This window comes from Alligator mississippiensis, chromosome 5 (assembly GCF_030867095.1).
Source record: "Alligator mississippiensis isolate rAllMis1 chromosome 5, rAllMis1, whole genome shotgun sequence".
Classification (NCBI taxonomy): Eukaryota; Metazoa; Chordata; order Crocodylia; family Alligatoridae; genus Alligator; species Alligator mississippiensis.
The window spans coordinates 39,513,378-39,541,318 of NC_081828.1; the positions used below are offsets into that span (position 1 = coordinate 39,513,378).

The 27,941-nt window shown below is 54.9% G+C and overlaps 2 protein-coding genes across 6 annotated transcripts; one reads left to right on the forward strand and one right to left on the reverse strand.

Annotated features, from left to right (window-relative positions):
* On the reverse strand, positions 1-27,931 carry NUCB1 (nucleobindin 1). Of its 3 annotated transcripts, none has more exons than XM_019488873.1 (13): positions 27,832-27,931; positions 9,803-9,926; positions 7,222-7,329; positions 6,856-6,988; positions 6,274-6,377; positions 5,593-5,778; positions 4,738-4,828; positions 4,219-4,277; positions 3,601-3,693; positions 3,316-3,405; positions 2,889-3,059; positions 2,002-2,113; positions 1-1,737 (listed from the first exon to the last, which is right to left on the reverse strand). In XM_019488873.1, the coding sequence occupies exons 2-13, from the start codon at positions 9,911-9,913 to the stop codon at positions 1,610-1,612; spliced, it is 1,386 nt and encodes a 461-aa protein (XP_019344418.1). In that variant the 5' UTR covers positions 9,914-9,926; positions 27,832-27,931; the 3' UTR covers positions 1-1,609. The 3 variants fall into 3 exon arrangements, with proteins under 3 accessions (XP_019344418.1, XP_006274913.1, XP_019344417.1); XM_006274851.4 differs by lacking the exon at positions 27,832-27,931 and adding an exon at positions 10,766-10,868; XM_019488872.2 differs by lacking the exon at positions 27,832-27,931 and adding an exon at positions 10,043-10,436.
* Positions 16,097-26,868, forward strand: TULP2 (TUB like protein 2). 3 transcript variants are annotated; one of them, XM_014597015.3, is made up of 13 exons: positions 16,097-16,273; positions 16,779-16,932; positions 17,796-17,909; positions 18,636-18,749; positions 19,559-19,657; positions 20,355-20,534; positions 22,944-23,044; positions 23,694-23,882; positions 24,236-24,348; positions 24,440-24,554; positions 24,823-24,921; positions 25,415-25,586; positions 26,081-26,868. In XM_014597015.3, exons 1-13 carry the CDS (start codon positions 16,124-16,126, stop codon positions 26,212-26,214), a joined length of 1,734 nt encoding a protein of 577 aa, XP_014452501.3. In that variant the 5' UTR covers positions 16,097-16,123; the 3' UTR covers positions 26,215-26,868. The 3 variants fall into 3 exon arrangements, with proteins under 3 accessions (XP_014452501.3, XP_019344414.2, XP_019344416.2); XM_019488869.2 differs by having other exon boundaries at positions 23,697-23,882; XM_019488871.2 differs by lacking the exon at positions 17,796-17,909.
* Positions 27,932-27,941: the final 10 nt, after the last annotated feature.

Genomic DNA, 27,941 nt, shown 5'->3' on the forward strand with positions numbered 1-27,941 from the left:
TGAGGCCTTAATTTATCTTTCTATTGGGTTTTGGGCTGAGATGGGACACAGCTGAGATTTTGGAGAGGGGGAAGGGGACTGGGAGCAGAAGCTGGCAATCCATTCAAAGTCACTGACTCCATCTAAAGTCATTAACCTTCCTGGCTTGTACAAAGGGTGAATGGGATTCTCTATCCACAAAGGGCCCATGTAGGTGTGAGCCTCTAACCCAAAACTGAATCAGGGAGACTCTCCCAGGGCTAAGGCTCTTCCACTCCCACCCCTGAAAAACTCCCATAATGCAACCTGCTTTTCACTGCTCAGCTGCCACCCCCAAAATCCTGTGTACCCCCCTTGCAAGCAGAGAGCCTTCCCTTGTAGAATTTGTTTTCATTGGGGTTAATACCGCATTTTGGATGGAATGGGGGTCTCAGAAGAGACCAAACTTACCCCAGACTTTAGGAAGAATGGGGCAGGGTTTTGAGTGAGGAGAATGGGTGGGACACAGCCCCTGGGGTGACAATGAAGATGAGAGGGGGGCCCCAAGGGTTTGTGGGGAAGATAGAGCAGGGGGCAAAGATCAGACCCCCCAATTAAAAGATCAGCCCTGATTTCAAGGGGTGCTAGACACTCAGGGGACCCACCCTACCCGGTTTTAGAGGGCTCTGGATTTCATCACTTTGGGCAGCAGAGATCCAGGACTCTACGGGACTGAGTGGCAGGAGGAGAGATGTAGGGGGAAAATGAAGGGTTCCCGTGGTGAGGGAGGAAGGGGGCAGTGTTAGGCCCTTGTGTAGAAGAGCCAGAGCCCTGGGCTGGTCACAGTAGCTACTGCCTCTGAAATGTGTAGGGGACCCAGCTTCAGGTAGACAGGTCAAGGCCAAGCTACCTCCTCCCCTTCCTTGCTAGACCCCAGGACTGCCTCCTACAGCCCATTATTAGGAGCTAACATTGCCCCACTAAAGCAACACAAAGGAGGTGGGTGTTGGGGGCCAGTCAAACAGAGTAGCCCTGTGCTAAGAAATGCAGGAGAAAGAAGGGGTACAGTAGATGGATGAGTTACCCATAATGCACTGCAGGACACCCCAACCACTATCAAGCCAGCTTTTACCACTGGCTTGCAAATACTGGGGGACGGAGGGAAAGTCTATGCTTACCCACAATGCACTGCAACTCCCCCCTAGTTAATTTGCAATGCAAATGTATCCAAGGGAGGAGTCAGGAGAAGAAAACTGGCAGCTGAGAGTTCCCAAAATGCAGTGCACCCACACTCCTGATGCCAGGCTAGCTCCCAGGGTGGGGAGTTGAAGAATGAAGGGGACTACCCAGGATGCAATGCAACAACAAGGGGCAGGAAGGTGGGGGCACCTTAATACCAGTGCCCCCTCCCTCCACATTACGAGGCAAATCCCCAGAGCCAGCTCAAAGTATCCCATTAAAAGGGAAGCCATGACTCAAATGTCACCCCCCAGGACCAAAAGAGGGGACTGCAAGAGCCATAACCCAGCTCTGGATTCTCTAATGGGGGTGCTGCCTCAGTAGGGTTCAGTTCACAGACGTGCCCCACTGAAGAGAGGGGGTAGGGCCACAGGCAGCTTCTCCCATTTCTAACTCCCACAGAGGGTGCTGTTTACTGCATCTGGACTTCAGGCTGAGGCGGCTGCTGTGGCTGGTTCTGGGCAGGCTCCACCTGGTTCTGCTCGGGGGCGTGGGCCAGGGTGTCAACTGGGACTGCAGACTGGGCAGGCACAGGCGGATCTGGATAGGGAACCAGAGAGACAAGTGATAGTGGCTCAGATTGACTAGACTTAACTACTGTCCCTCCCTCTTGCTCCCAACCCCTGGTACACACACCTCCCCTCCCATTTGATCAGCCAACTCTATCCCACCAGACTCTACTACCCTCCCAGAGCTGGGGGAGAACTCAGGTGTCTTGGCTCCCAGTCCCTCCGACTCTAACCTACCAAACCCTGCTCTCCTCCCAGAGCTGGGAAAACCCAGGCATCCTGAGCCCCATCTTACCAGCTTGAGCAACATGTGGGGGCTGGGGCTGGAATTTCAGCTCTCCTCCTGCCCCAGCAGGCACTGGTGCCTCCGCTTGCTGGTTTTTCCTCTGCTCCATCTGCAACACAGCCTGGGGGAAAAGGTGGGAAAGGGGAGCCGGGCATGTGTTAATTCCAAGCCAAACACCCTGTCCAGCCCCTGGCCCTGCACCCAATGGGGGGCGCAAGAACCCAGAATCAGAGGTGTAGGTATGTAGAGGCAGCATCTGCCCATACTATTCCTAAAATTACCCCCTCTAGGGGCAAACACCCCTTGCAGACAGAAGAGATGTACAAGCTTCCTTTCCTCACAACAGGGGTAACAGAACATCCCACTGCCCTACCCCACAGCTCAGCCCATAGTTCTACCGGGCCCATACCATAGCTCTACCTGTCCATCCTATAGCTACTCCTCCTTGTACAGAGGGTGAGTGGGATTCTCTCTCTCTCTCCACAAAAGGGTCCATGTGGGTGTGAGCCTGTCCACCAAGTCTCAGGGAGAGTCCCCCAGGGCTGAGCCTCTCCCCCTCCCACAGCTCGGCCCCACCCCTTCTACCCCATAGCTCCACCTGACATCTCAGCCCTGCCCGTTCCATCACATAGCTCTATTCCACACCTCAGCCCTGCTTCCTCACACTTCTCCTTTCTCATATCTTCACAGGGATCTACCTCTCAATGCCTACCCCTTACACCCTGCTGTTCCCCCTCCTACCGCCAAAGGAAGTCCCCCCATGCACTCAGCCCCCCCGCTTCCAAACAGTTCCCATCTTCCAAAGAGGGGAGGGGTGGGCAGAAGCTGACAGGAGCCCAAGGGGCAGGGGGTCCCAGAATGGGGAAGACAAGGGTGAGAGAGGCCTCCCAGCTTACATGCTGGTACTCCTTCTTCTGGGCATCAAGCTGGACCTGCCGCTCAGCCAGGTCCTGGTGCTGGCGCCGCAGCTGCTCTGCCCGCCGGCTCAGTTCGGCCTCCTGGGCTGCAAGCTCTGCCTCAAAGCGCTTGAGTTCTGCTTCAGAGTACACCTGGGTCTCATCCACCGTCTGGATGGAGTGGGGAGAGAGTCTAGATTGGAGCCCTGACCCACAAAAGCCAAGCCCAGACTGACCCTTTACAGTGCCCAACCAAACTCCTTTGTTCCCAGAGCTGGGAAAGAATCCAGGCATCCTTGCTCGTGGCTCTCCCTGCCCTAACCCACCAGCTCCCACTCCCCTCCCGGAGCTGGGGATAGAACCCAAGTGTCCTGTCTCACCATCTGATCTCTGCTTCTGCCTCCTTCCACCGCCCACCCCCGCTCACCTCCCAGCCCCCGGCTTCATTGAATTCCTTTTTCTCAGTGGACTTCAGAAACTCCTCCAGTGTCACTAGCCGGTCTTTGTTCATGTCCACCTGGGGGGAGAAGGGGGGCAGACAAGGGGGAGGGCAAGACATCAGGGATGATGACCCCTCCAAAAAATCTATATGGCCTGTGCAACCCCTATCTAGGTCCCCCCCACACCATCCTGGGGTCCCAGCAGTAGGCAATGCCTAGGGACCTCTCCCTACCCCATGGGGGCATTGCGAGACCACCAGAGGGACACTCACATTCTTCATGACGTGCTCCCGCATGCGCAGACGCTCCTCCTCCATCTCCAGCATGTCATCCTCCTCGTTCCGGGGGTCATAGACTTTCTCCAGCTGGGGTGCAGGGGGGGTTGGGGGAAGGGCAGGGCATAAGCAGCCCCCCGCCCCCCAGCTTGAAACTTCACCCTCATGTCAGCTAAGCCCCATCCTGGGCATCCCATCCAGGCCTCAGCCCCACCTACTTCCCCTACTATTGCTTAACCCTGCCCCTTCCAATCCCATAGCTCCACCCCACAGCTCAACCCCTCCTTCTATCCCACAGCTCCAGCCCCAAGTCAGCTCCAGCCCCATAGCCTTAGCCCTACTCCTTCCATCCCATAGCTCTTCCCACAGCTCAGCCTCAACCCTGCCATCCCATAGCTCCACCCTAGAGCTCAGCCCTGCCCCCTCATTTCCCTCACATCTTCCCCCTCAGCACTTACCCCCACCCCAATACACCCCCCCCCACAAACTCTATGTCCCCAGTTACCCTGGTGCCCACACTCCCTGCCAGTACCTCTGGATATCCATTGAGGTTTAGAGGAGGGTGAACGGGCTCAGCCCCACTCTGGACTTTCCACCCCCCCACCAGGTGCTCACCTCCTTGGTGAACAAGGCCTCCAACTCCTGCTCATCCAGGACCCCATCACTGTTGGTGTCTGGAAGAGAAAAGAAAGAGGGGTGAGGGGCATAAGACCAACAGGGCATGGGGCAGGGGCCCCCACTGGCTCAGGGGCTTTCCCCCCTGTAGGAGGTACGAGCCTCAAATTTCAGTCCCTCCACCTCAGAGTGGATCCAGTCTGGCCCCCCACAAAGCCTGTGCTATACAGTGACTTTCCAGGTCTCGGCTTTGGGCCAGGGGCCCTTTTATAAGAAGACAGACCACAGCAGGGCATGCTGGGAGCTAGGACACCTGAGTTAGCTCAGACTACAGAGAACTAAAAATCTCCCCTCTTCTGTCCCCCAAGAAAGAAGGGGCAGGGAGCAGCTGGGGGGGGGGGGGAGTGGCTATTAGCCCCCTCCTCCAAAACACCCCACAGGAGGGATCTACCCCTTGAACAAAGGAAGCCTCAGGGGGTGCTTATAGCACTGGAGGGGTTGGGGGATGGGACTCCTCACCGTGCAGTTTGAAGAAGGTCTTGGGGTTGAACTCATTGGGGTCCAGCCCATCAGTCTCCTCCCAAACCTCTTTCAGCTGATCCCGGCTCCCCTGTCCGGAGAGTTCAAGCAGATGGTTAGAAGAATGGGGAGAACAGAACCCAGGTGTCCTGCCTCCCAGCCCCCATGCTCTACATTGAGCCTCACAGCCCCTCAAAGGTGGCCAGCAATTCCACAGGCAAATCATGCTCATCAGGTCCTCAGCCCCTAGCCTCAGTGCCCCCCTGCCTTCTGCCAACAACCTTACAGGAGCACTGTTCTGGGACAAAAGGGCTCCAAGGTCAAGTCCCACCGTCACCCCAAGCACTTGTGAGGGAGAGGGTCCACATTAAAATGTTGCCCCCACCTTTTGTCCAGGTTCAGCCCATACCTCCCCACAACCCAAACTGCCCTTTGACCCCTGCTCACTCTACCCTCCTACCTCAGAGACAGGGAAGTCCCCAACACCAATCACCGTGGCACTTGACAGGGAGATGTAGTGTCCTTCTCCAATGAACCCGCCAAATGGGGCACAAACCCCACCCCTACACCATCCCCTTTGCCCTGGGGCACAGCTGCCTACGGCTCCCAACCCACTGGAAACATGACACATGTGGCTCCCACCGATCTCCCTATAGAGAGGAATCCCCCTCAAGCCTCAACTTGCACTGCCTCCAACACCTCCAATGCCTCCCCACTCAGCTGGATAGAGCCCCCAGCTCAACCCATGACCCAAGCTGACCCCCCCAGAAAGGAAAGCACATATCCTACCCCCCCGCCCATCCCCTCTAATGTGGGGAGGGGAGGAGCAGAGGCAGCTGGGCTGGGGGTCCTCACCGGGACGTTGACCTTGGGATGTTCGCGGTGCCGGCGCCGCAGCTCCTGGAAGCGGGCCTCCTCCTCACGTCGCTTCTCCTCATCCAGGGAGCGCAGGTACTCACGCCGCTCGTGCTCCTTCAGCATCTCATAGCGCTTGAACTCTTCATGGTGCGCAGCATCATAGTTCTCCAGGTCCTTGGTGGCCTGCAGAAGAGGGGTGGGGGATATCAGCAGGGAATCCAAGCCTGTCCAGGACCTCAGGTCCACTCCCCTCCAGCTCCCATTGGTCTAGTCTGCTGCCCCCCACAACAGCAGGAACAGAACCCATGAGTCCTGGCTCCCAGTTCCAACCCCCACCTCTCTTCCCAAAGCTGGGATAGAATACAGGTGTCCTAGCTCCTAGATCCCTCACTGCCCTAAATGCAACGTAGCCCATGACCCCTCCCCCCAGATGCAAAAGAACCCAGGAGCTCCCCTGCTCAAACCATCCAGACCCCAATCCCTCTCCATGCTGGGAATAGAACCCAGGTGTCTGGGCTCCAAACAACCCCTGCATTGAGCTGGGACAGAACCTCACTCCTCCTGCTCTAGGCCCACTGGACCCCACTCCCCCCCCCCCCTCCCAGAGCTGGGAGAGAATCCAGGTGTTCTGACTCCCAGCTTTCAACCAGCTCTGTATTCCCACCACCTGCCACATACCGCCTGGATGAGCAGCTCCAGGTCCCGGGCCTCAAAGGTGTGCTGGTTCTGGGGGTCCAAATGCTCAAACTGCTTCAGTAGCCCCAGGTGGTCAATCTGGACATCTGCGGGAGAAAAAGGGAGAGAATGAGAAAGGGGCTTTTCATTTGCAGGGGACACCAGTCCCAGGGCAGGAGACCCCAGGGGATGAGGAAGCCTCCATGTAACATAGGGGAAAATGAGGCACAACAAGCCAAGCCCTTTTAGGGTCATAATGGCTAAGCTAAGAAATGAACAGAGACATCTTGGCTCCCAACCTTCCTACTCTAACTCACCAACCCACCCCTCCAGCAGAGATGGGACAGAACCCAGGCATCCTCCTGCTCTGACCCCCAGACTCCTCTCCCCTTCCAGAGCTGGGACTGAACCCAAGCATCTTAACTCCCAGCCCACCCCTTAGCATCTAACCCACCAGAACACCCTCTCTCCTCCCAGAGCTGGGATAGAGCCCAGGAGTCGTGACTTTGCCCCTTCTGCTCTGACCCACCAGACCCTGGTCCACCTCCCTGGGCCAAGGTGGAACCCAGGCATCCAAGCACTTACTCTGCTCCATGGTGGCATCCATCTTGGCTTTGATAAGCATGCGAAGCCGTGACACCTCCTGGCGCTTCAGTTCATCCAGCTTCGTTCGCACGTGGTGGCTCACGAAGTCCAGCTCCTTGCTCAGTTTCCCGCTCTGCCCAAATGGGGGGGGGAGGGCCCCTGTGAGGACACCCCCCCTTCCTCACGCATGCCCTACTGCCTGGGCCAGATCAAGGCTGGGGCCCCCTAGGTCTGGGACACCCCTTTGCCCCATCATCCCTTCTTCCCACCATAAGCCAGCAGCCAGTGTCCTCTCTCCCTGCCCTGGGGTTGGATCAGGGCTAGTGTCCCCCCTAGAGAGGATAGACCCCATGTCCTGGCTCTCACCTTGATGTCCTCAGCATTGGCCGCCTGTAGCTTCTCCCGGAAGTGACTGTCCGTCTCCAACACATTAATCACCTCCTGCAGGTAGCGATGGTAATAGAGCCCCGTGTCCTGTCCAGGGAAGGAGACAGTCAAGCCCTGCCCAGCCAACCCAGCCTACCCCCTTCCCTGACCCCATTCCCCTACAGGCCCACCCAGCCTAGTACCCCAACCCCCCCACAAGTAGCCCCAGCTCAGCACCCTGCCTCCCCACCTCCCCTGGACTCACCCAAAATACCTGCACTGGTTTTCATTCTAAACACATAGAACAGGACAGTAACACCTATTCCCGACCTCTCAGCTAAGCCCCAACCCCACCAAACCCCTCCAGTTCCTCCATCCCAGGATCCCAAACCCCATGACTTGGGCTTGGCTACCACATCCCTTCTGGGAAGGAACCCAGGTAGGATCTGACCCCCACCCCTCAACACCACTCCAAGAGGCGGAGAACCCCTGCTTTCTGCCCCACTCACACTATGCCAGGCAGGGGCAGGCAGATCCCCTAGCACTGGTCTGGTACATGGCACTGCCCACATTGCATGCATCTTGCTCCTTAGGGCAAGAAGTCAAGGCCACCCTCCAGGACACTGCTCTTGCTTACATCCAATAGGTCCTGAGCATGGGCAGTCTCTGCCTGAGGCATCCACGATGAGCTCTGGGGGGTTGGGGTATACCAAGGGGCAAGCCCCATAGCATGTTCAACCACACCACCTCAACAAGCTGGAGGATACAAACAGATTTACTTCCACACAGCCTGTTGCCACCAGCTCTACATGTACTCTCCACCATCCTGTCCTCCAGTCCCAGACGTCAAGTACCAGGGCTCTCCGAGGGACTGGCTTGGGCCAAATCCTCATTTCACAAGCCACAGGGGACCTGAGCTAACAGCTGCTTCATGGAACCATCTCTACAGGCACATATCTGGTACACTTCACGGACACCCCTGACACCTTCCCCTTCTCTCAGGTGTGTCCCAGGATCTCCCTCCATCTCGAGGGCACCAGGCTGCAGCCCCTTCATCACCTCCTCAGAACCTCAGCAACAGGTTCTTGGCTGCATTTCTTCCTGCACCTGTTCTTTTATACACTCCCCACCCATGGCCCCACCAAGCCCCAGGTCCTCCTGGTCACCTTTCTCCTGGCTCTAGCTCAGCTCACCATCTACCAGACCAAGGAGGAAGCTGATTGGAGGGAACCTGGGCAACTGTAACACCACTTTCCTGTCCTTTATCTGCTCACATCTCTGGACAGTTTCACTGGGCAGCATCCACTGGCTCCTTGGACTCATTTGAAGGGCAATGGGGGCTGGACAGTGCACTCTGCTCACTGTTCCCTCTTGGAGCACTTGTTATTAACCTTTGACTGTCACTCCCATTCCTGTTCTCTCTTAAGTTGTCCCCTGGAATCAGTTGTTGTGCCCTCAGTCACCTCCCTAATTAAGGGAACCTTAAAGTTTTCCTGGTGGGCCTCAGGCCCACCATGCCATAGAACAACAAAAATGTTTGCACTCTCCTCAGTGCTTATTCCTTTCAGGGCAACATACCACTGGAACCAGTGGCTGGGAAAGTGCCATGATACCCTGTGGAACTCCCTGCCACAAGATAAAGAGAATCAAGGCCAGGGAAAGGTCTCAGGGCCCTGCCAATATCCTGGGGAAGGGAGTTCCACAAGGTAACAAAGAATCAGAGCATGGGCAACTGGTGCCATTTGAGTCGGGGTGGACACGTGCCCCTCCCCCATGGCCAATCTTGCTGGGGGGAGGGGCAGTCAACATCCTGTTTCTATAAAAGGTTGTTCATATATGCTCATGAGATCCCAGATAGGAGCCGTGCTCCCACTACAGAGGAAGAAATCCCTCACAGTCAGCACCAACCTGATCACAGAGTAAAATTCCTTCCTGACCCCAAATAGCAATCGGGCTGACCATGAGCAGAGGGGCAAGACCCTCTAGCCAGGAGCCTCCAGCTTTGAGTCCCAGCAGAAGTACTGGTACAGCCCAGTCCCAATTCCCAGCCTCAGCTGCAGCCAACACCCAGTGCCTACAAAGAAGGCTTAAAAACACCCGGCCACCTATAGCAGAAAGGATGGAGGGACGAGGGAAACCAAAGCCCAGAAGCCTTGGACATACCTACAGAAGAATGTAAGCAGAATTATGCCTAGATCATCCCCAACCAATGTCTGTCCAAGCTGTTTTTGAACCCCCCCAATGATAAGAGTCCACAGCTCCCCCAGGCAGTCTAGTCCACTGCCTCCCTGCTCTACCAGTGAAGATGTTTTTCCTGAAATCCAATACAAAAGTTACTTTACTGCGACTTCAAGCCACTGGTCTGCATCCTCCTCTCTGCAGCAATTGAGAAAAGGTGCTTTCCCTTCTCTTTAATGACAGCTCTTCAAGTATAAGCAATGCATTGTTAGACCTGGCAGATGCCTGCAGATGGTGCTAGGCTCCTATGGCTGGCTTAGCCTGGCATTAACCTGGGGAACTCCTTGCTAGAGGAAAACCACTCAGCTCTGCCCCATAGTCCAGCCTCCCTCAGGGCTCTTACTGGCGGCTCCGGGGATGCCTCCTTTGTCTTCTTCTCCTTCGACCGGTCAATGGGCACAGATGCCACAAGGCCCAGGAGGGTGGTGAGCAAGAGCCAAGAGAGCTTCATCATTCAGGGGTGCCACCTGCAGAAAAGCAGGAGGAAGAAGGAAAACAGACAGGGGAGGGTTAGAGAAGGTGGGAAATGCAGTGGAGGAGGAAATCAATAGGGGATTTTTGGGGGGGGGGGGGGAGCATGAACCTGGAGGCAATGGGTGTCAAAGAGCTGGGGAGAAAATGGGGGAAGTCATCACCTCTCTGAGAAGGGGAGCTAGGGGGCTTGGGAGAGCAGGGACTCTAAAGTGATCTCAGCATTTGGTCAGACCCTAAAGGGGTGATCTCAAGGGGAACTTTGCACTCCTCCACAGTATTGTGGGGGCTGACAGTCTAAGGCAGATGGGAGACCCCTGAAGAGGAATCAAGCCATTTCAGGGAGGGAAGGGACCCCAAGGCAAGATAAGGGGTGTGGGGGGGGGTGCTGAGGCTCTCAGGTGAATTCTAGGGGTTTGGGAGAGGGGCAGTGGGAAACTGGGAATGGGGTTGGGGCAGTGGATCCCAGGGATTGCAAGAAGGCCAGGGGATCCCAAGTGGATCCCAGGGGGGGAACTGGGGAGGGGGCTAGGGCAGGGGGTCTCCAAGTGGATCCCAGGGCTGCAGGGGTGGGGGCAGAGGGAACTCAGAGGCTGGGGCAGTGGATCCCAAGGGTCTGCAAGGGGGCCAGAGGCAACTGGAGAGGGGGCTAGGGCAGGGGGTCCAAGGTGGATCCCTGGGCTGGGGGGGGGGGGGAGGGGGACGGTGGAAACCCCCAGGCTGGGGACAGGGATGGACCCGCCTAGTGGGGGGTGGGAAGGGAGAGGCCGGGGTCCCCTTAGTAGCGGGAGGAACCCCCGAGAGGGGAGAAATCCCCGGGGAACCCACAACTCACCACGCCACCCAACGTCACCAAACGCCACAACTACTGTGAAAGCGACACTTCCTCTTCCTGCCCTTAGAAGCTCCGCCTCCTTATCTGCACGCCTGCCTCCCCCCCGCTGTAATCTGCATGGTGACCACGCCCCCTCCGATTCTGGCACGACGAATCCTCCCCCTCCAACCTATATTTGCATGCTGACCACGCCCCCCGTTCTCCACAGCTCCCCAGGCAGGTGGAGAGGGAAGGGGTCGGGAAAGATGCGGGAAGGGGTGAGGGAAGATACGACTGGGAGGGGGCAATTATAGGGTCTCCTGCCCCATACCCAACTCCTGAGGGGAAAGACCCCTGCCCCCTTTCCTCCAGGAGAACCTGTACAGCCTTTTAAGGGAAGAGGACCCACACCCTTTATTACCCTAGTGCTGCCATGGTGACCAGCATCCAATCAGGAGGCAGTACTGCCTTGGAGGGGGATGCCCTAGGAAGGCGGGGAGGAGGGGAGTCTGAATTACCCCTGGAGGTGATGACACTGCCCCCGCAAGGGGAGCAGAGAGGAGGGTGTCCTGGCTAACCCTCATGCTCACGCCAGGATGCACAGCGTGCTTGTGCATATACCCTTGCATGTAGCCTAGCCCCTGGTGAGCACACAAGCACACACACATTCTCCTGTGCACACATGCACGCACACATGCACACACACGTTCATGAGCTCACCATTACACACACTCCCCAGGGGGAGTGGGAAGGGTCTTGGATAACCCCCAATGCTCACACAAAGATGCACATGTATTCTTGTGCACCTGCCCGCGTGTGTGTTGTATGTGCCTACATTGCGCACCAGTGCCTCCGAGCACGCCTGTGTGCACACCTTAGCATGTGGCCTAGGCCCTTGTAAGCACACAGGCATGCACATGATCCCTCGTGTGCACATGCTTGTGAAAACACATATGTGTGCTTACTATTACATGCATGCACACAATCCCCAAGGGAAGCAGGAGGATCCTGGGTAACTCCCCCATACTTACACGAGGATACACATGTACACTTGTGCACCGGCCTGCATGGGTGCATTCACTCTATGGTGCACTTGTGACTCCAAGCATGCTTGTGCACACACCCTAGCATGTGGCCTAGCCCCTTATGAGCACACAGGCACATGCATGCTCCCCTCTGCGCACATGCTTGTGAAAATATGCATGCACTCACTATTATGCACACGCACGCACACACACCCCACCTGGCACTCTGCAACGTGCTGCACCTTTAAGTCCTGTCCTGGGGCTGGGCCTTAAGCTACCCAAGCTGATTAGCACAGACAAGATCCTCCATTGGGTGGGGAGTGACCTGGGTGGGGGGGAAGTGTCAAAGCCCCCCCACCCCCCAACCTGAGCTCAATCCTACCAGAGGAGAAAACAGAGCAGGATCCAGGGCCAGGATCCTCCACCCCCTACTCCACAACTGACCTAGGTATGGCAGCAGGTGGGATAGTCAAGCCCTCTGATCCCTGCCCCGCTGCCCACAAGCTGGGGGCTCTATGGAAAGAGGGGTCCTGCTGCCCCTTGCAAGTGATGTCAAAAATCTATATGAAGGGGAGCTAGAGCCCCAGGAGCTGGGAGCCAGGACGCCTGGGTTCTATCCCAGCTCTGGGAGGGCAGTTGGGGGCCAATGGCATGAGAGATGATGGGGCGGGGAGCCAGGATGCCTGGGTTCTAGCTCAGCTCTGAGAAGGAAATGGGATCTGGGGGGACTGAGCTGGGGGTGGGGCTGGGATGCCTGGGTTCTGTGTATGTGAAAGAAAGTTATAGCTAGGTCCCCCTGTGCCTCAGGTTTCCCTTTTTGCCAGCTGGAAAGGCAGCACAGCGGGTGGTGGGGCAGAGAAAATTGTAATACTCAGTGAGTCTTTTCACCCCGCAGAGCCAGCTGCTGGCAGAGACCCCCCGACTCTGAACACGTCTCAGAGGTAAAACCTGCTGGCTGTGGCAGGGTGGGCTAGGGCATGGGGAGGGACTGTTGGGGTGGCGGGGCTTGGGAGGATATATGTGAGGGGTGAGATGAAGTGGAACTGTGTTAAGGGTGTGAGGGGGACTCACATTGGTGTGGGGTATGTGTTGGAGATGGGCATCCTGGAATGGGCCATGTGCACAGTGAGTTGTGTTGGGGCAGGTTGTGTGTGTGTGTGCATGTATTTTCACATATACCTACACATATAGTATTATGCATGTGTGTGTGTATACACACACACACACATATATATGTGTGTGTATACACACACACAGAGGTATACACATGCATATGTATGCACACACGTATACATACCTATGCATACACACACACACATACGTACTTAAGTATGTACACACCCATACTTACATACATACATATGCATATACACACATACATACACAAATGTGCGTGTGTGTGTATATACACACACACATGCATGCACACATGCACATACGCATATACATGTGCATATGTATGGTATACATACACAGTCACATACATATCCATATGTATATAGATATATAGATATATGCACACACACATACATATGTGTGGATATACAGACACACATACTTTGGGGTCTTTTATGTGCAGTTGTGTAGTTAGAACTCTGTGTATTGAGGTTCTGTGTGCTGGCATGTGAGGGAGTTTGTGTGTGTGCTGATTTGTGTGTGCACATATCTGGGGCATATTTGCTATGTGTATATATAAGGAACAGGTTTGCATGTTGGAGGTGTGTATACATAGGCAGGTGTGTGTTAAGGTTCTGTGTGAAGAGGGTGGAAGTGTTTCTGTTGGTGTGCATATGCTGATTTGTGTGTGCACATACTGGGGCGGTACACACATGTGCACTGGGTATGTGCCTATGTTGGGGATGTGTGCAAGGGGTGTATATGTGGCCATGTGCATGTTGATGTGTGTTCAGGGGTGGTGTGTGTGTGATTTGGGGGGTCTACACAGGGGGCTCTTTGTGTATGTGAGTGTGTAGGGAGTAGATCAAGTGTGTGTGCTGGATGTGTACCTGTGCTGGTGTGTGTGCTCATGTTTGGGCTCTGTGTGTGTGTGTGTGTGTGTGTGTGTCTGTGTGTATAGCAGGGGGTTGACCTATATCATGCAGGAACATGGATGTGTGTGCTGGGTGTGCCCTTCTGTGTGCACACCTACATCAGGGCCCCTCATGCTTGCACGTGCCCGGCTCCCTCCCCCACCTTAATCCCTAATGAAGAACTAATCCCCTTTATCTGCTGAGGTGACCCAGGGGCACTCTGATTAGCTGTTTTCATTTCACTGATCCCTGGCACCTCCCGGGGCTGGGGGAGGGGCTGGGTTTCCTGGTTCAGGTCTCCCCCCATTGCACCCTCTAATCCCTTCTACAGGGGACAAAAGCAGACCGCCCCTGCTCTGACCTGTCCCCCCAGTCACCTGCATCCTAGTCTCTCCATCTCTCCTTAGGAGCTGTGGGTCTCCCTGCTCTGAGCCCCCTTCCCTGAAGAGATCCCCCCACAGACTCAGAAGGGGGATGCCATGGATGAAGCCTGCTGCCCCCCTGATATAAGGTAAGGATGATTCAACCCCATAGGGAGTGAGGATGCCTCCCCCCTACAGTCAGTGCTGATCCATCATGTCCTGTCCTCAGCTTTTGTGTGGTGGGGATGGGAAATGTCCCACCCCAAAGGAGGCTGCATTTCATTCTGGGTGAGGGGTCCTCATGGGTGGATCCAGGGGGGTGCCCTGGTGCACTGGAACCCCCCTTAGATTCCTGCTCCACCCAATACTTAAAACCAACCGCCTGGCAGTGGCAGCAGTTTTTCTCGTTAGGCAGCCCTGAGGGAATGAGTCCATTCTCTCCGTAGCTCATTATCATCTCCTCATCCCTGAAGAGTTTCACAGGTATTAAGGACCTTCTCTCCTTTCTAATAGTCTTGATGTTCCACTAATCACACTAACCTTCCTTCTGCAATCCTGCTGTCTGTTTCCTGCTCCTGGTAATGAAGTTCCTGTCTCAAAGCCATGCAGATTGTTATTCATTCATTTCAGTTAAGTTCTATTTGTTTTTGCTTCCATATTAAACTGCATAGTACAGCTCTGGGCCACCCACATATTAGCAAAGCTTCTAGTTTCTTTTTAAGGGGAGAAAAATGTGTATTGTGTTATATGGGATGATGAACCTCACTGCCTGCACCCCCCTTTCCAAAATCTTAAATGGATGGATCTAGGATTTTGAAAAGTGGGGAGCAGATGGTGTGGCATATTGTCAGGTATTTTTCACCAGTTAAAGAGAAACTAGATATTTTATGAATATGCTGGAGGGAGGGGTTAGCACTATATTATTCAGTTTAAGAACAAAGCAAAAGCACTACTGGAAAAGTACTACTGGAATGTACTACTGGCAAAAGTACTACTGGAATGTACACTGATATGCTAATTATATATAAATCTTAAAAAACCCACAACAAACTAGGCAAAAAATAGGCAAAATATTCCAAAGATATTGGAGCAAAACTGTAGGAGAAAGGATAGTTTGAATTGTGGAATACTAAAACCATTGAAAAGGAGAGAGAGAGTAACACCAGTGGAGTGATTAGGCAAAAAATAGTCAAAGATATTGTATCATAAATCCTGTTGTCATTAGAGTTAAACATATGTCTATTATTCAGATTTGTAAAACAAAATTCTAGCTTTCTGAAACATCTTGACAGCACCTCCAATGCTTCAGTCAGTCACTTCCACACCTGAGTTATTATGACCACATCTAAGTTAAGGTGTTTAGCTTGAACTAAAAACAATCTACAAGGCTGTGAAATAGAAAAGAGACATTACCAAGAATGGCAAACAGACAGCAAAACTGTAGAAGGGATAGACTGAATAGTGGAACATCAAGACCACTGAAAAGGAGAGAGGGTTGTTAACACCCATGGAGTGGAGAGATTAGCAGGAATCAGGCAGATAAAGATCCATGAAGTCAATTGACTCCCTCAGTGCCTGAACAGAAATGTGGTTGCCCCTCCTAGAAGCTGGCTTTAAAGTTTGGATGGAGCAGAAATCAAAATGGGGGTGCAACTGTAACATGGCATCTGGATTTGTTCCTGGGATTCCTCTATGAACAGCCTCCCTATGCACAGAGTGCCTCACCCCAGAGGCAGCTGCATCCCAGGAATGGACCAACCATCCTAGGATCCCATCCTCACAACAGTGGGATCCGCCCCTAGGGATCCTGTATGAACATCCCAGCGCCAGGGCAGGGACCAACCGTACCTGAGATCCCCTCCCATCAGTGGATGCTGATGAGGTCACAAAGCCATTGTCATGGCAATTGGAACCCCCTTGCTGTGACAGCCCCGAGCATAGCCAGCTCTAGGAGGCCGTAGTATGTACCTGGCTGGTGTGAGGATGCACCAGGGCTACTACCGTCGCCTGCCCTCCTGTCCCAACTCCCCCCTTGACACTCTGACCCTCTTCTCTTCCTGCAGCCTCACCAAGGAGGCCACCTCCTTGAGGCAGCAGAAGCTGGAGCAGCAGGTAGGGCCCTGGTGTGGTCTCCCTCCCTGCCCTACGAGATTCTGGGCGAGAGTGGCTTGGGGTAGAGAGCAGTCACCCTGTCTACTCAGGAGACTCTGGGATAGATCCTACTGGTCATCCTTCCATGTCCCAGGGCATTCTGGGACTGAAGGGTCCAGGGCTGGGGGTAGTCAGTCTGTCCTGCCCCAGAGAATTCTGGAAATGAAGGATTTGCAGCAGACAGCAGTCACCCTGTGTGCCCCAGGGGATTCTGGGATAGATCCCACTGGTCATCCCTCCCTGCCACAGGGGGATTCTGGGAATGAAGGGCTTGGGGCTGAGAGCAGTCAGTCCGTCCTGCCCAGAGGATTCTGGGACTGAGCAGCTCAGATGGAGCAACCCCGCCTTGCCCCAGGGCATTATGGGTTAGGGCAACACAGGTCCCAAGGTAGGATCTTGGTGCTAGGGTAGAGAGGGCAGTCCCTCCCTTCCCTGCCCTTGCTCACTCCTTCCTCCCCGTACCCAGCGCCGCCTCTTTGAGAAGAAGCAGCGATGGAAACGCCAGGAGCCCCTCATGGTCCGGGCCAACCCCGACTCAAAGGTTAAACAGCGCCGGGGGTGGCAGCCCGAGGAGCGCACCCCCCTCGTGGAGTCCTACAGTGAGCACAGCTTCTGCAATGGTGGGTTAGAGGGAACCCCCAAACAGAGCACCCACCAATGTGATGAGTTCTCCCCTGGCCTCTGCCCATCTTGGAGTGAGTGGGGCTCAGAGAGCAATCCCAGCCTCCTTCCACTAGCTCCACCTCTTCTGCCGTGGGTGCAATCTTGACCAATCAAGTGATACAAGTGGCAGGAATGACATTTCCCTGGCCCAACCCCATCACCTCATAAGAGAAACAAGGGGAAAGGGGGTGTGGCTTATCCTTTAGGAGGGGAGAATTAGCCCCACTCCTTCATGCAGCCACCCTCAGGGCATGAATGACAGGCTGCATCTTGCAAGTGAAGGGGTGTGGCTTAGCCATTGGGGCAGGGCTTCTAGTCTCATATTGAACATAGGGCAGTGGAGCTATTGATTCAGGAGGAGGAGCCTGATGCCCCACCCACCCTGCTCAGTACTCTGCCCAGAGGAAAGTGGCTGAATGATGTGGCACTCATGGGAGGGGCCTGTGTTGGTAGGTGTGGCTCCTAGTGATTAGGCCACACCCCCTATGAGATGACTTGTTATAGGGGACATCTAGCTGTCTTAGCCAGACGGGGTGGGGCAAATGGAAAGGGACATGTCCTACCGGTTACAGGAGGGGCTACTAACCATAAAGCCCCACCCCATCAGAGAGCAGGATCCCAGCTTGCTCCACCCAAGGGCAGAACTGGACAGTGCCAGGGGTAGAGCTAGTGCTAGGGGCAGGGCTTCTCAGCCTTAGACCCCACCCTCCCTTTGCCAGTGGGAGTTCTTGAAGAGGTGGGGCTTGCCTTTGAGAGGCAGGCCCTCAGCCAAAGCCACAGCCCCTTTCTGCTGTCAGTGATTCTCCCTGTCTGTCTGCAGGGACCAGTAACCCTAACCTGGAGTCGGTCCCTGAGGATCACCCTGCTGCTAACGTCAGGGTGAACAAGAACCAAGGGCCTGATGCCCAAGGAGAAGCCCCAGGAGTGATTTCAGGTACCCAGGCAGTGCCCACCTGGCCAGCACTGTTTGAGGGGATCTCTGTAACCACTGTGTAACCACCCAGGATGATGCTAGGGCCTTTTACTTTAACTGGAAAAGTATGGGACAAGTCAAATCTAGTTCCTCTGGCCTATTGGGATACCAGCAGTCAGACAAAACTACCAATTGTTGCTACCTACAGCAGAGATGACCAATGTACTGTCAACCCAGGGTGAGGTCTGAAGCCCTTCAGAGTTAATTAAAGCAACTTCCAGACTCCCACACCTGTTGTCTGTGTGTGTGAGGGGGTGGTTGATACAGCTCAAATTCTACTCTTGGGATCCACACCCTGATCCCTGAGATATGGCTCTTGCGGCCAGTTCAGGAGGGAAACTGAGTCATGACCTGTGACCCTTGTTCTTACCTTATTGTCCGATTGGTGTCTGAGAGCAGAGGGACACAGGCCTGTGCATCTCAGCTCACCTAAGCTGTCACTCCCCGCCCAGCTTTTCTCCCACGCAAATCCCTGTGATTCAGACTGAATTTCTGGGATCAGCCTGGCTGGGAGGAGGAAGGTTAGTGACATGCCTAGCCCTGAGATGCAGCCACTTCCCAGCACCTGCATAACCAGCCCTCCCTGATGGGCCCCACCCAATAAGTGGCTGCACCTCAGAGTGGTGTAACTACCCAGCCCCCCCCCCACCCCCGCAGCACACTGTTGTGTCTCCTCTCCCCTTTCAGATGTCTCTGATGCAGAGCTGGAACTGGCCATCCTGGAAGACACCCAGCCCATCAACAAAGCCAAAGAGGGACCGGGTGCCACCCGCAAAGGCTGGCAGGCCAAGCAGAGAAAGGGTGAGGAGGGAAGTAGGCACAGAGGGGCTGTGTTGCTGGACAACCATTGCTAGCCTCCTTGCATACTCACAAATGTGTACGTGTGTACACAGAAAGCAGTACATGGCTACCCCTGCACCGTTACCATGTTGCTATGCAACTGTATGCACACCCTGTTGCTTGGCAATTTTGTGCACACCTTGATACAAGCATCATCCAGTTGCCATGCAACCATTGCCAGACCCATCACTCTGTTGCCATGCAACAGTTATCGTACCCATCACCCCGTTGCCATTCAACCATTGCCACAACCATCACCCTGTTGCCATGCAACCATTGCCACCTCATTGTCCTGTGCCATGCAACTGTTGCCACACCATAAAATACATCTCACTATTGCCTTTTGCATACAGACCCACCTCTTGTGCAAGCTCCTCATACCCTGGGCACAACTCAGCTCTTCTGTGACTGCCATTGTTGAGGGCATACTCCCAGCCCCATTACCCAGCTGGTGCTCTCTCATTGCACTCCTTCTATGTGCCACACTTGTGCACATACATCAGCCCCCCATGCTCCCTTTCACATCTGTTGCATACTTACTCTTCTATGCACACAGGTGCTGGCTCACTCTGCCCCTCCCAGACCCGGGCTCCTTGCCCCATCCTTGTGCATTCACGTTTTCCTGCTCACACTTCTCTGCATACCCATTTGCACATGAATGCCTCCCTCCCAGACATGAAATATATGTGTGCCCTAGCATGCAAGCCCAGGAACTCACCAGGCTTCCCCTACCCCTCACTGTTGTGCCCACTGCCCTCTCTGCCCTGCAGCCCCCATTTCTGAGGCCCGATGCCTTCAGGGCTCCAGGAAGAAACCTGCATCCCTCAAGCAGCCAGAGCCAGTCCCTTCTGTCATTGTGGATTTTCGAGGTGAGAGGACCATGTTTGGGGGGGGGGGGAGGCGTGCAAGGGGATGCATGTGCAAAGCATGTGCAGGATGCACATGCCTCATGCAGCACATGTGGATGGAAATCCTGCCTTCTGGGTAACAAGTGTGTGTGCAAAGTGTGTGCACTTGTGCAAGGCATGCTTTTTGGAGGGGGTGTTGTGGAAGGAGGCAAGTATGCAAAACTGCACCCTTCTCACACTTCACGGGGGAGAACCTTTTCTCTGGGTAGCCCATGTGTGCAAATGCATGTGTGCAGATCATGCTGCCCACCGGATGTGTGCACCCAGGTTCCAGCATCCACACGGTGGGGCTTGTGCATACCGGACTCACCGTGTGACTCCATGAAAGGTGCGAGCTTGCATTTGCATGAGGCCACATTTGCACTCAAGCAGGCGTGGGAGCTCACTGAGCATGAGACATAGGTGTGCATTCACCTGCGTGTAGTGTGGTGGCTTAGGCAGCCAGATAATTCCATGTGAGCAACAAGTGTGCAGTTGCACAAGGCCCACATAGGCATGCAAGGCCACTGAGCATAGAGCACACAGGTATGTGCACAGACTGAAGGGGGCAGAAGGGTGTGCAAATTCACACAAGGGGGGGTTATGTGCAAGGGACCAGCTTAGATGAGGGTGGGGGGGTGGGATCTTCCCTGTACTGACTCCCCTCCTTTCCCCTTAGACTCCCAGGATGGCAGCGACCCAGAGCCCTCGGATGAAGCTGGAGCCGTGGGTAGTGGGTGTCCTGAGGAGTGGGACTCAAAGGAAGAAGGGGAGGGAGGGGCAGAGGAGCCATCCCAGTATCCGCAGGTACCCCCTGCTCCTGTCAAGAAGAGACGGGAAAGGACGCTTCTCCGCGGAGGTGAGGGGCTGCCTGCCTGGGGGCAGGTGGGGTGGGGGGGATACATGGGTAGATATCAGATTTTGAAAAGCAGGATGCAGATGGTGTGGGGCATTATCGCATATTTTTTCCAGTTAAAAAGAAACTAGATGCTTTATGAATGGAACAAACTGCCTAGGGAAGCTGTGCACTCTCCATCCCTGGAGGGGGTCAAGAAGAGGTTGGACAGCCAGTGGTCAGGGAAGATCTAGGTGTAGCTATGCCTATATTCTACTAGAGCAGGGATTGTCAACCAGGGGTACGCATACCCCTGGGGGTACACTTTGGAGGGCCCCAGAGGGTACGCAGAAGCAGCACGGAGAAGTCACCAGCACTTCCGGTTTTGCTCAGTGACCAGCTGCTGGGGGGCTGCCCCCTCCCCCACTCATCGACAGACTGCTGGGGGTATACTGACCAAAAAAGGTTGAAAACCCCTGTGTTATAGGGTTTTCTCAGGGTTCTGAGCTTTGCTGGTTGCCTCCTTCCCTCCCTGCCTTTCCACTACAGTATCAGGGTGTTTTTAATCCTTTCTCAGAGCCATTGGGTGTTGGCTGCAGCCAAGGCTGAGGATTGGGACTGACCTGGGCTGCTGGTTTAATTCCCACTGCGACTTAAACCCAGAGGTTTCTGGCTAGAAGGTCTTGCCCTTCCACTCAGGGTCAAACCAATCGCTGTATCTGGGGTCAGGAAGGAAATTTACTCCCTGGTCAGACTGGTGCAGACTGTGGGGGTTTTTGCTTTCTTCTGCAGCAGGGGCATGGCCTCTACCTGGGATGTCTTGACCGTATATTAACAACCTTTTAAAGCAGCAAGATGTTGACTGCCATGATCCCCCTGCTTTACCTGTGGCAAGTTCAGGTGTCATGTCTTGTCTTGTGTCAGGGTTGATAGTACTTTTACTAAGAGGTTAGAAAATGTATTTGTATAGGATGGTTTGGATAGAAATGATCTTGCCTCAGACAGAGGGTTGGTCCCTTCCAGCCCTACTTCTTTATCATTCTGTGAATATGCAAGGAGGCTAGCACTATATTATTCAGTTTAAAGTCAAAGCAAAAAAAAATATAACTACTGGAATGTGCATGGATTTACTAAATTCAATCTGAAGTTAAGAAAACACAACAAAACTAGGCAAAACATAGTCAGTAGTCCAAAGACATTGGGTCACGAGTCCTGTAGTCATTAGAGTTAAATGCATGTTTTTTGTTTGAACATGCATTCATAAAACAAAATCTAGCCTTCCTGAGCATCTTGACAACACCTTCAATGTTTCACTGCCAGCCACTTCCACACACAAGTTAATATGACCGCACCTGAGCTAAGGTTTTTAGCTAGAGCTAAAAAAAACAATCTGCAGGGAGAGGCATTACTAGGAATGGTGAACAGGCAGTAATATTGCAGAAGAAAGGATAGATTGACTAGTGGAACATAAAGACCATTAAAAAGAAGAGAGGGGTGGTAACACCTGTGGAGTGGAGAGACTAGCAGGAATTAGGGAGAGGATAATGAACCATGAAGTCAATTGATGCCCTCAGTGCTGCCTGAATAGAAATGCACTTCCCTTTCCAGGCAGTTGGTTTTAAAGTTTGGGTGGGGCAAGAATTGAAGCAGGGTGCAACTGCATCCCCCCTGGATCCACCCCTAAGGGAGCAGAGGTGGGAGGGGTACATGGGCCCCTCTCTGCTGACAGGGTCTGTGATTTGGCTCAGAGCAAAGGATTCTGGGACTTTAGCTGGAGGACCCTGGGCAGGGGCAGGGGTGTGATACATGAGTGTGCCAGGGATGTGTGACACCCTCTGGGCATGAGAGCTCAGTGTATGCACAAGTCTTACTAGTGTCCAAGGGCTCACAGCATGCAAGCCTCCATGGGTATACAAGAGTTTGCATGAGACCCACGGACTGCAGGGCACAAATGTACTGGGCTGGAAAGAGCTTGCATGCACAAGACTCATGGTGTAAAAATGCATTTTGTGCATGAGGCTCACAAGCGTGCAAGAAGTTCTGTGAGTGCAAGACCTTTCAATGGCCTAATTAAGGGTGTGAGTACAAGGCACCGGCACTGGACACCAACCAAGAGGGAGCACAAGAATAGCAGCAACCGCTGCCATCCAAAGCACAAAACACCCTGGCTACACCTCTGAGAGGTTCTCACTAGACTCACTAACATGTGAGAAACTTTCTGTGCACTCTCAGCATGCAAGGCCAGTTGTGTGCATTGCTAGCACAAGGGATTTTTCAACATGTGCAATGCCCCTATGTGTGACAGGGGGGTCACAAGCCCACGTGAACTCATTAGCACATGAGAGCCCTGTTATAAACCACCCTGGCATGTGAGAGCTCACCCTATGTATGAGAGCCACTAACACACTCCCTCATCTCTGCCCCTTCCCCCAGGGTCTCTCACCAACCGCCAACAGAGCCTGAGTGATGAGGAGGAGGAGGAAGACTTCCTTTCCCGGGTCCTGTGCCCTGCAGATGATACTGATTCCCCCGTCGTAAGCCTGACAGGTGGCCCCGGGGCTCCCCGTTCACACGGCTCTCTCATCAGGGGCTCCCTTGTGCCTGCACAAGGCTTGCACAAGTACACCTGTGTGTTACATGTCTTGTCCCTTTGCATGAGGCCTTATCTGCACCCCCCAGTCAGCAGAAAGGCCCTTCTCCACATCTTGCACAACTACCTCTCTTGCACTTGGCCCCTTGCACTAAGACATGTCTCTGTGTATGAAACAGCCCCCCCGAGTCCTCTGGCAGAAATGCTCTTCTCATGCCATGCATGGGAATAACCCCCTCTTGCATAGCTGTCCCGCTCATGGGTACCTAATCCTTTGCACCAATATGTCCTTTGCACACCCCTGACAGAAGCACCTAGTTCTCACACAACTACCTCCTTTGCACACTCCAACCTCTTGCTTGTACATGTGCCCCTTTGCCCACAGCCCATCTCCCTCACATGTCTCTGGCACTACCATCCACCATTATTCACAAGCACCAGCCTCTTGCCTGCCCCTGTGCCACTTTTTGCACCAGTCCAAGTGCCTATCTCATGTCCCTCGCATGGGCGCCGGCCTCTCACACAGCCAACCCTCTTGTGCAAAGCTCTTCCTGGTGCCTCACACCTGTGCCTCCCTCCCCCTGCTCTCCCAGCAGCTGACAGAGGATGAAGCAGGGACCCCCCCACCCCCACTGCAGGTGGATGATGTGTCAGAGTTTGTGCTGCACCCTGCACCCCAGGGGCTCACAGTGCGGTGCCGCATCACACGGGACCGCAAAGGCGTTGACAGAGGTGTCTTCCCCTTCTACTACCTGCACCTCGAGCGTGAGGATGGCAAGAAGGTACAAGGGTGGGGGCCTATGGGGCTGCAAAGTGAAGGAGGGGACCCCTCATCTGGCCATGAGCACAGCTTGGTTGGGGCTAAGAGGGGATCCCAGCAGTAGGGGACAAGGAGTGGGGAAGGCGATTCTGGAGGGTGGATAGGGGAGCTCAATGGGGAGTCCAGTCAGCAAAAGGTGGGGGGTGCAGTACAAGGAAGTCCCTGCAGTGTCGGGGGGGTCCTATAGAAGTCCTGGCAGTGGTGTGGGGGAGGCTGGCTGGTGGGGGTCCACAGTGGCAGAAAGGTACCTGGGAGGGCCTCACCCCCTCTCATCTTGCCTGTCCCCCCTTCACACCCCACTGGCCCCACCTACAGCTGTTCCTAATGGCTGGGAGAAAGAGGAAGAAGAGCAAAACATCTAATTACCTCATGTCCCTTGACCCCATCGACCTGTCCCGCGATGGGGACAGCTTTGTCGGCAAAATCAGGTGAGGCCTCCATGCTCTCCCCACCCTCCCCGTTCCCCCCCAGAATCGGCTGCCAGCCCTGGTTCACTAGCCCCTCATCTCACGGCTGCAGATCCAACGTGCTGGGCACACGGTTTACAGTGTTCGATAATGGTGTCAATCCCAACAAGAAGCCCTTCATCCCTGAAACGGCGCAGATACGCCAGGAGCTGGGAGCCATTTGCTATGTGAGGAAGAGAAAGGGCACTGTTGAAGGGAAGCTTGCAGTGCTGGGGGGCACTGCTGAGGGGGGCTTCCAAATTGGGGCACTGCTGAGGGGGGCTTGCAGCACTGGGGGAATCACCAGCTGAAGGCACTGCTGTGGGGAAGCTCACAGCAACAGGCACTCCAGCTATGCAGAGGTGGATTTGGCCTTGGAAACAAAGGGTTAATGCACTCTCATATGTGCTCTCTCTCTCTCCTCCCTCCCCACCCCATGCCTGCTCCCCACATCAGGAGACCAATGTTTTGGGGTTCAGGGGTCCCCGGAGGATGACAGTGATAATCCCAGGCATGGACATGGACAATGAGAGGATCAGCATCCGGCCCAAAAATGTGAGTGTGACAGGGAACCCTGCCTTTTGGCACTGCTGTAGGGAAGCTCACAGCATTGAGCTGCCCCTGGCTGCGGGGCACAACACGGGGTGTCCCCTTGGGTGTAGACATGGGCAGATCTTTTGTAAAGAGAGTCCTGGAGCTATGGCTGGAGCTCTGGGGGTGGCTGCATCCCCTACTCCCTACCATCTGAAGCTAGGCCGTTCATGCTGTGGGAGCAGCAGCCCAAGGACTTATTTTAAGTCCCTGAATCAGGTAAGAATTGTCCCCTCCATCTTAGCGGCACCTCCACTCCCCCACCCACTACTGCTGCTGGCTCTGCTGTCTGCCCCAGGGATGACAGGGAACTCCAGAGCCACTCATGCTCCGCTCCAGCAGGGCTCAGCCAGAGACAGCAGCAGCAGTGGGAAAGTTCCCCGTCCCTGAGCCTACTTCCACATGACCCCCTTACTTCCACTTTGGCCCCCACATGATGGCCTCTCCCCTGGGGCAGGAACACGAGACGCTGCTGAGCCGGTACCAGAACCGGAACCTGCAGAACCTGCTGGTTCTCCAGAACAAGGTGCCGGCCTGGAACGCAGAGACCCAGTCCTACGTGCTCAACTTCCACGGCCGCGTCACCCAGGCTTCCGTCAAGAACTTCCAGATTGTGCCCGACCACGACTGTGAGTGTGTGTATTGCGGGGGGAGGCAGCTATGGGGCCTACAGGGACCAGGGATGGGGTTGGAAGGGGAAGATGGAGGCACTGCCAGTCTGGCCTTTCTGCCCCCCTTCTAGGTAACTGTAGGTCAGGGTTACTTGGTGGGTCCAGAGGCTAACACCCCCGATCCCCTCCACTGTGGTGTAGTTTGGGTGGTGCCAGGAGCAGTCAGAGTGTGCTGGGATGGATTGGAGGTTCCAGGGGGAGTTGGGGAGTGCCCAGGATATGTGGGGGCTGGGGGTGGATTGGGAGGTACGTTGGTGGGCTTGGGAGATGCCAAGGACATGGGAGTACCAGGGATATAGGGGGGCTTTTGGGATGGATTGGGGGGTGGTAGGGATATGAGGGTGCTGGGGTGGATTCAGGGGGTCCCAGGAATGTAGAATGCTGGGTGGACCGGGGTACTGGGGAGGATTGGGGTGAGTGGCACCCCCGTGTTAACTCCCATCTCCCCCCAGCTGAGTATATCGTGCTGCAGTTTGGGCGGGTGGCTCCTGACGTCTTTACCATGGACTACCGCTTCCCACTCTGCGCCCTGCAGGCCTTCGCCATCTGCCTGTCCAGCTTCGACGGGAAGCTTGCCTGTGACTAGGGGGCTGCCGCTGACCTCCAACCTCTGGCCTCCACCAATCTTGATCCCCGACTCTCACCATGAGCCAGTTTACTCTTGACCCCTGACCTCTCCCCCAGCTGTGACTTAGTCCTCCCAGGTCACCTTTGACCTCAGAGCTCTCTCCCAACGGTGACCTCTTGGACTTCTCAGGTCATCTTTGACCTCTAGCCTCACTTCAGTTCTGACCTCTTTCCAGCCTTAACCGGTCATTCTGCATCACCACTGAGCTCTGACTTTTCTCACCACCTAATCATGTGACCTCACATCTCTTCCCATAGTCCCTTCTCTGTATGACCTCATCCCCCTTGACTGTTGATCCAGCTTCTCAAACTCGACTCTGACCTTTGCCCTGGTCTCTCCCCCATTTGACATCCAACTCTCTTTGGGCCAATGGCATTGCTTCTCAGCCTCTCCCCTCCACCCCCACCAAAATGTCTCACTCCTCTCTGCTGAAGATGTGGATACCATTGCCATGATAACAGCTACCATTTTGATTGACTCAGTTTCCCTTTCCCCCTCCAAAGTAGGGGGCTCAGGGCCATGTAGGTTGAGGGGCCCTACCCATGGACTACAGAGAACCCCTGGGATTGTAGCAGGCTCTTGAGTGAAATAAAATCTACCTGGAAAGGACAAGGATGACACTGAGGGAGGGGAGGGGGCTGGACATTTTGGGTGATATTGCGGTGTCACCCTGCCCCCTACATACATTAAGGAGATCCTGGGTTGGGGGAGAGGAGACAAAATTCTGGGCCCTCTCTTGGCAGAAAAAGGGTTAAATAGCTTCCCTCTTAGATCAGCTACCCTGGGGACTTGGGGGGCGGGCGAGGGGGGATGACACCTGCGAGGGGGGATGACACCTGCCTTGGGGATCTGGGGGGGTGGGGGCATGCTGGAAGGCAGGGGTAGCGTAGTGGTGATATCCTGTGACCTCACCACATCTGCCACCCCCTTGTGATCCCCCCACACTGGCTTGTCACCCCAGCCCCCCCCCCCCCCACATCACCTTCACCCTTGTCCCCAGTCACCCCGTACAGTGGCTTCATGCCCCCAGCCCCCCCCCCCACGCTCCCCAGTCAAGCATTCCCACGGCCCCCCAACACACATCACCCACCATCTGTGACCCCCTACAAAGAGCCCCCAAACCACACCCCATCTGGTACCCCATACCACCGCCGCCTGCCCCTCCAACCCCATGACCCCCAGACCCAATCACCCCACAACCCTAGTGTTTCCCCCCACGCGGGGGGGTGGTCACTGGGGATCTGCCTGGCCTGCCTAGGGGCGACTCCAAGCCTCACCCAAGGGGTAAATACAAGCATCCCAACACTTGGCAAGAGCTGCCCTGCATAACACCCCCACACACATCTTCACCCCTCAGCCAAGACCCTTGAAGGACTTGAAGGGGGAGCCGATCAGAAGCTCACAACCAGAACCAGTCTTTGAGGGTGGTCTAGGAACAGGACACCCAAGAAAAGTGTAGGAGACTCCCTAACAGGCTAAACTAGTATGGGAGGGGGCAGATGAGGGGGTGTCCAGCACTGGCCCTGCTTCCTGCACTACAGAGACTCCCCAAAATGTAAGGGGAGCTGGGCTTACCTGGCCTGAACACCCCAAGGCCCATCTGGTCTAGTCAGGCTTCAAAACTCCCAGGGAAGCTAGGCCTCAGCCTGTTGTTGGGGTGGGGGGCAAAGGGCTTGGAGGTAGCA

Bases quoted from the DNA above. Each gene is read 5' to 3' on its own strand.
- NUCB1 (XM_019488873.1), bottom strand. From the start codon at position 9,913: ATGATGAAGCTCTCTTGGCTCTTGCTCACCACCCTCCTGGGCCTTGTG. The intron at 4,829-5,592 runs GTGAGGACCCCC...CTCTCCGGACAG, and splicing joins ATCCCAAGGTCAACGTCCCG to GGGAGCCGGGATCAGCTGAA. The intron at 2,114-2,888 runs GTAAGCTGGGAG...CTTTTCCCCCAG, and splicing joins AGAAGAAGGAGTACCAGCAT to GCTGTGTTGCAGATGGAGCA.
- TULP2 (XM_014597015.3), top strand. From the start codon at position 16,124: ATGTACCTGGCTGGTGTGAGGATGCACCAGGGCTACTACCGTCGCCTG. The intron at 24,555-24,822 runs GTGAGGAAGAGA...TCCCCACATCAG, and splicing joins AGCTGGGAGCCATTTGCTAT to GAGACCAATGTTTTGGGGTT. The intron at 24,922-25,414 runs GTGAGTGTGACA...CCCCTGGGGCAG, and splicing joins TCAGCATCCGGCCCAAAAAT to GAACACGAGACGCTGCTGAG.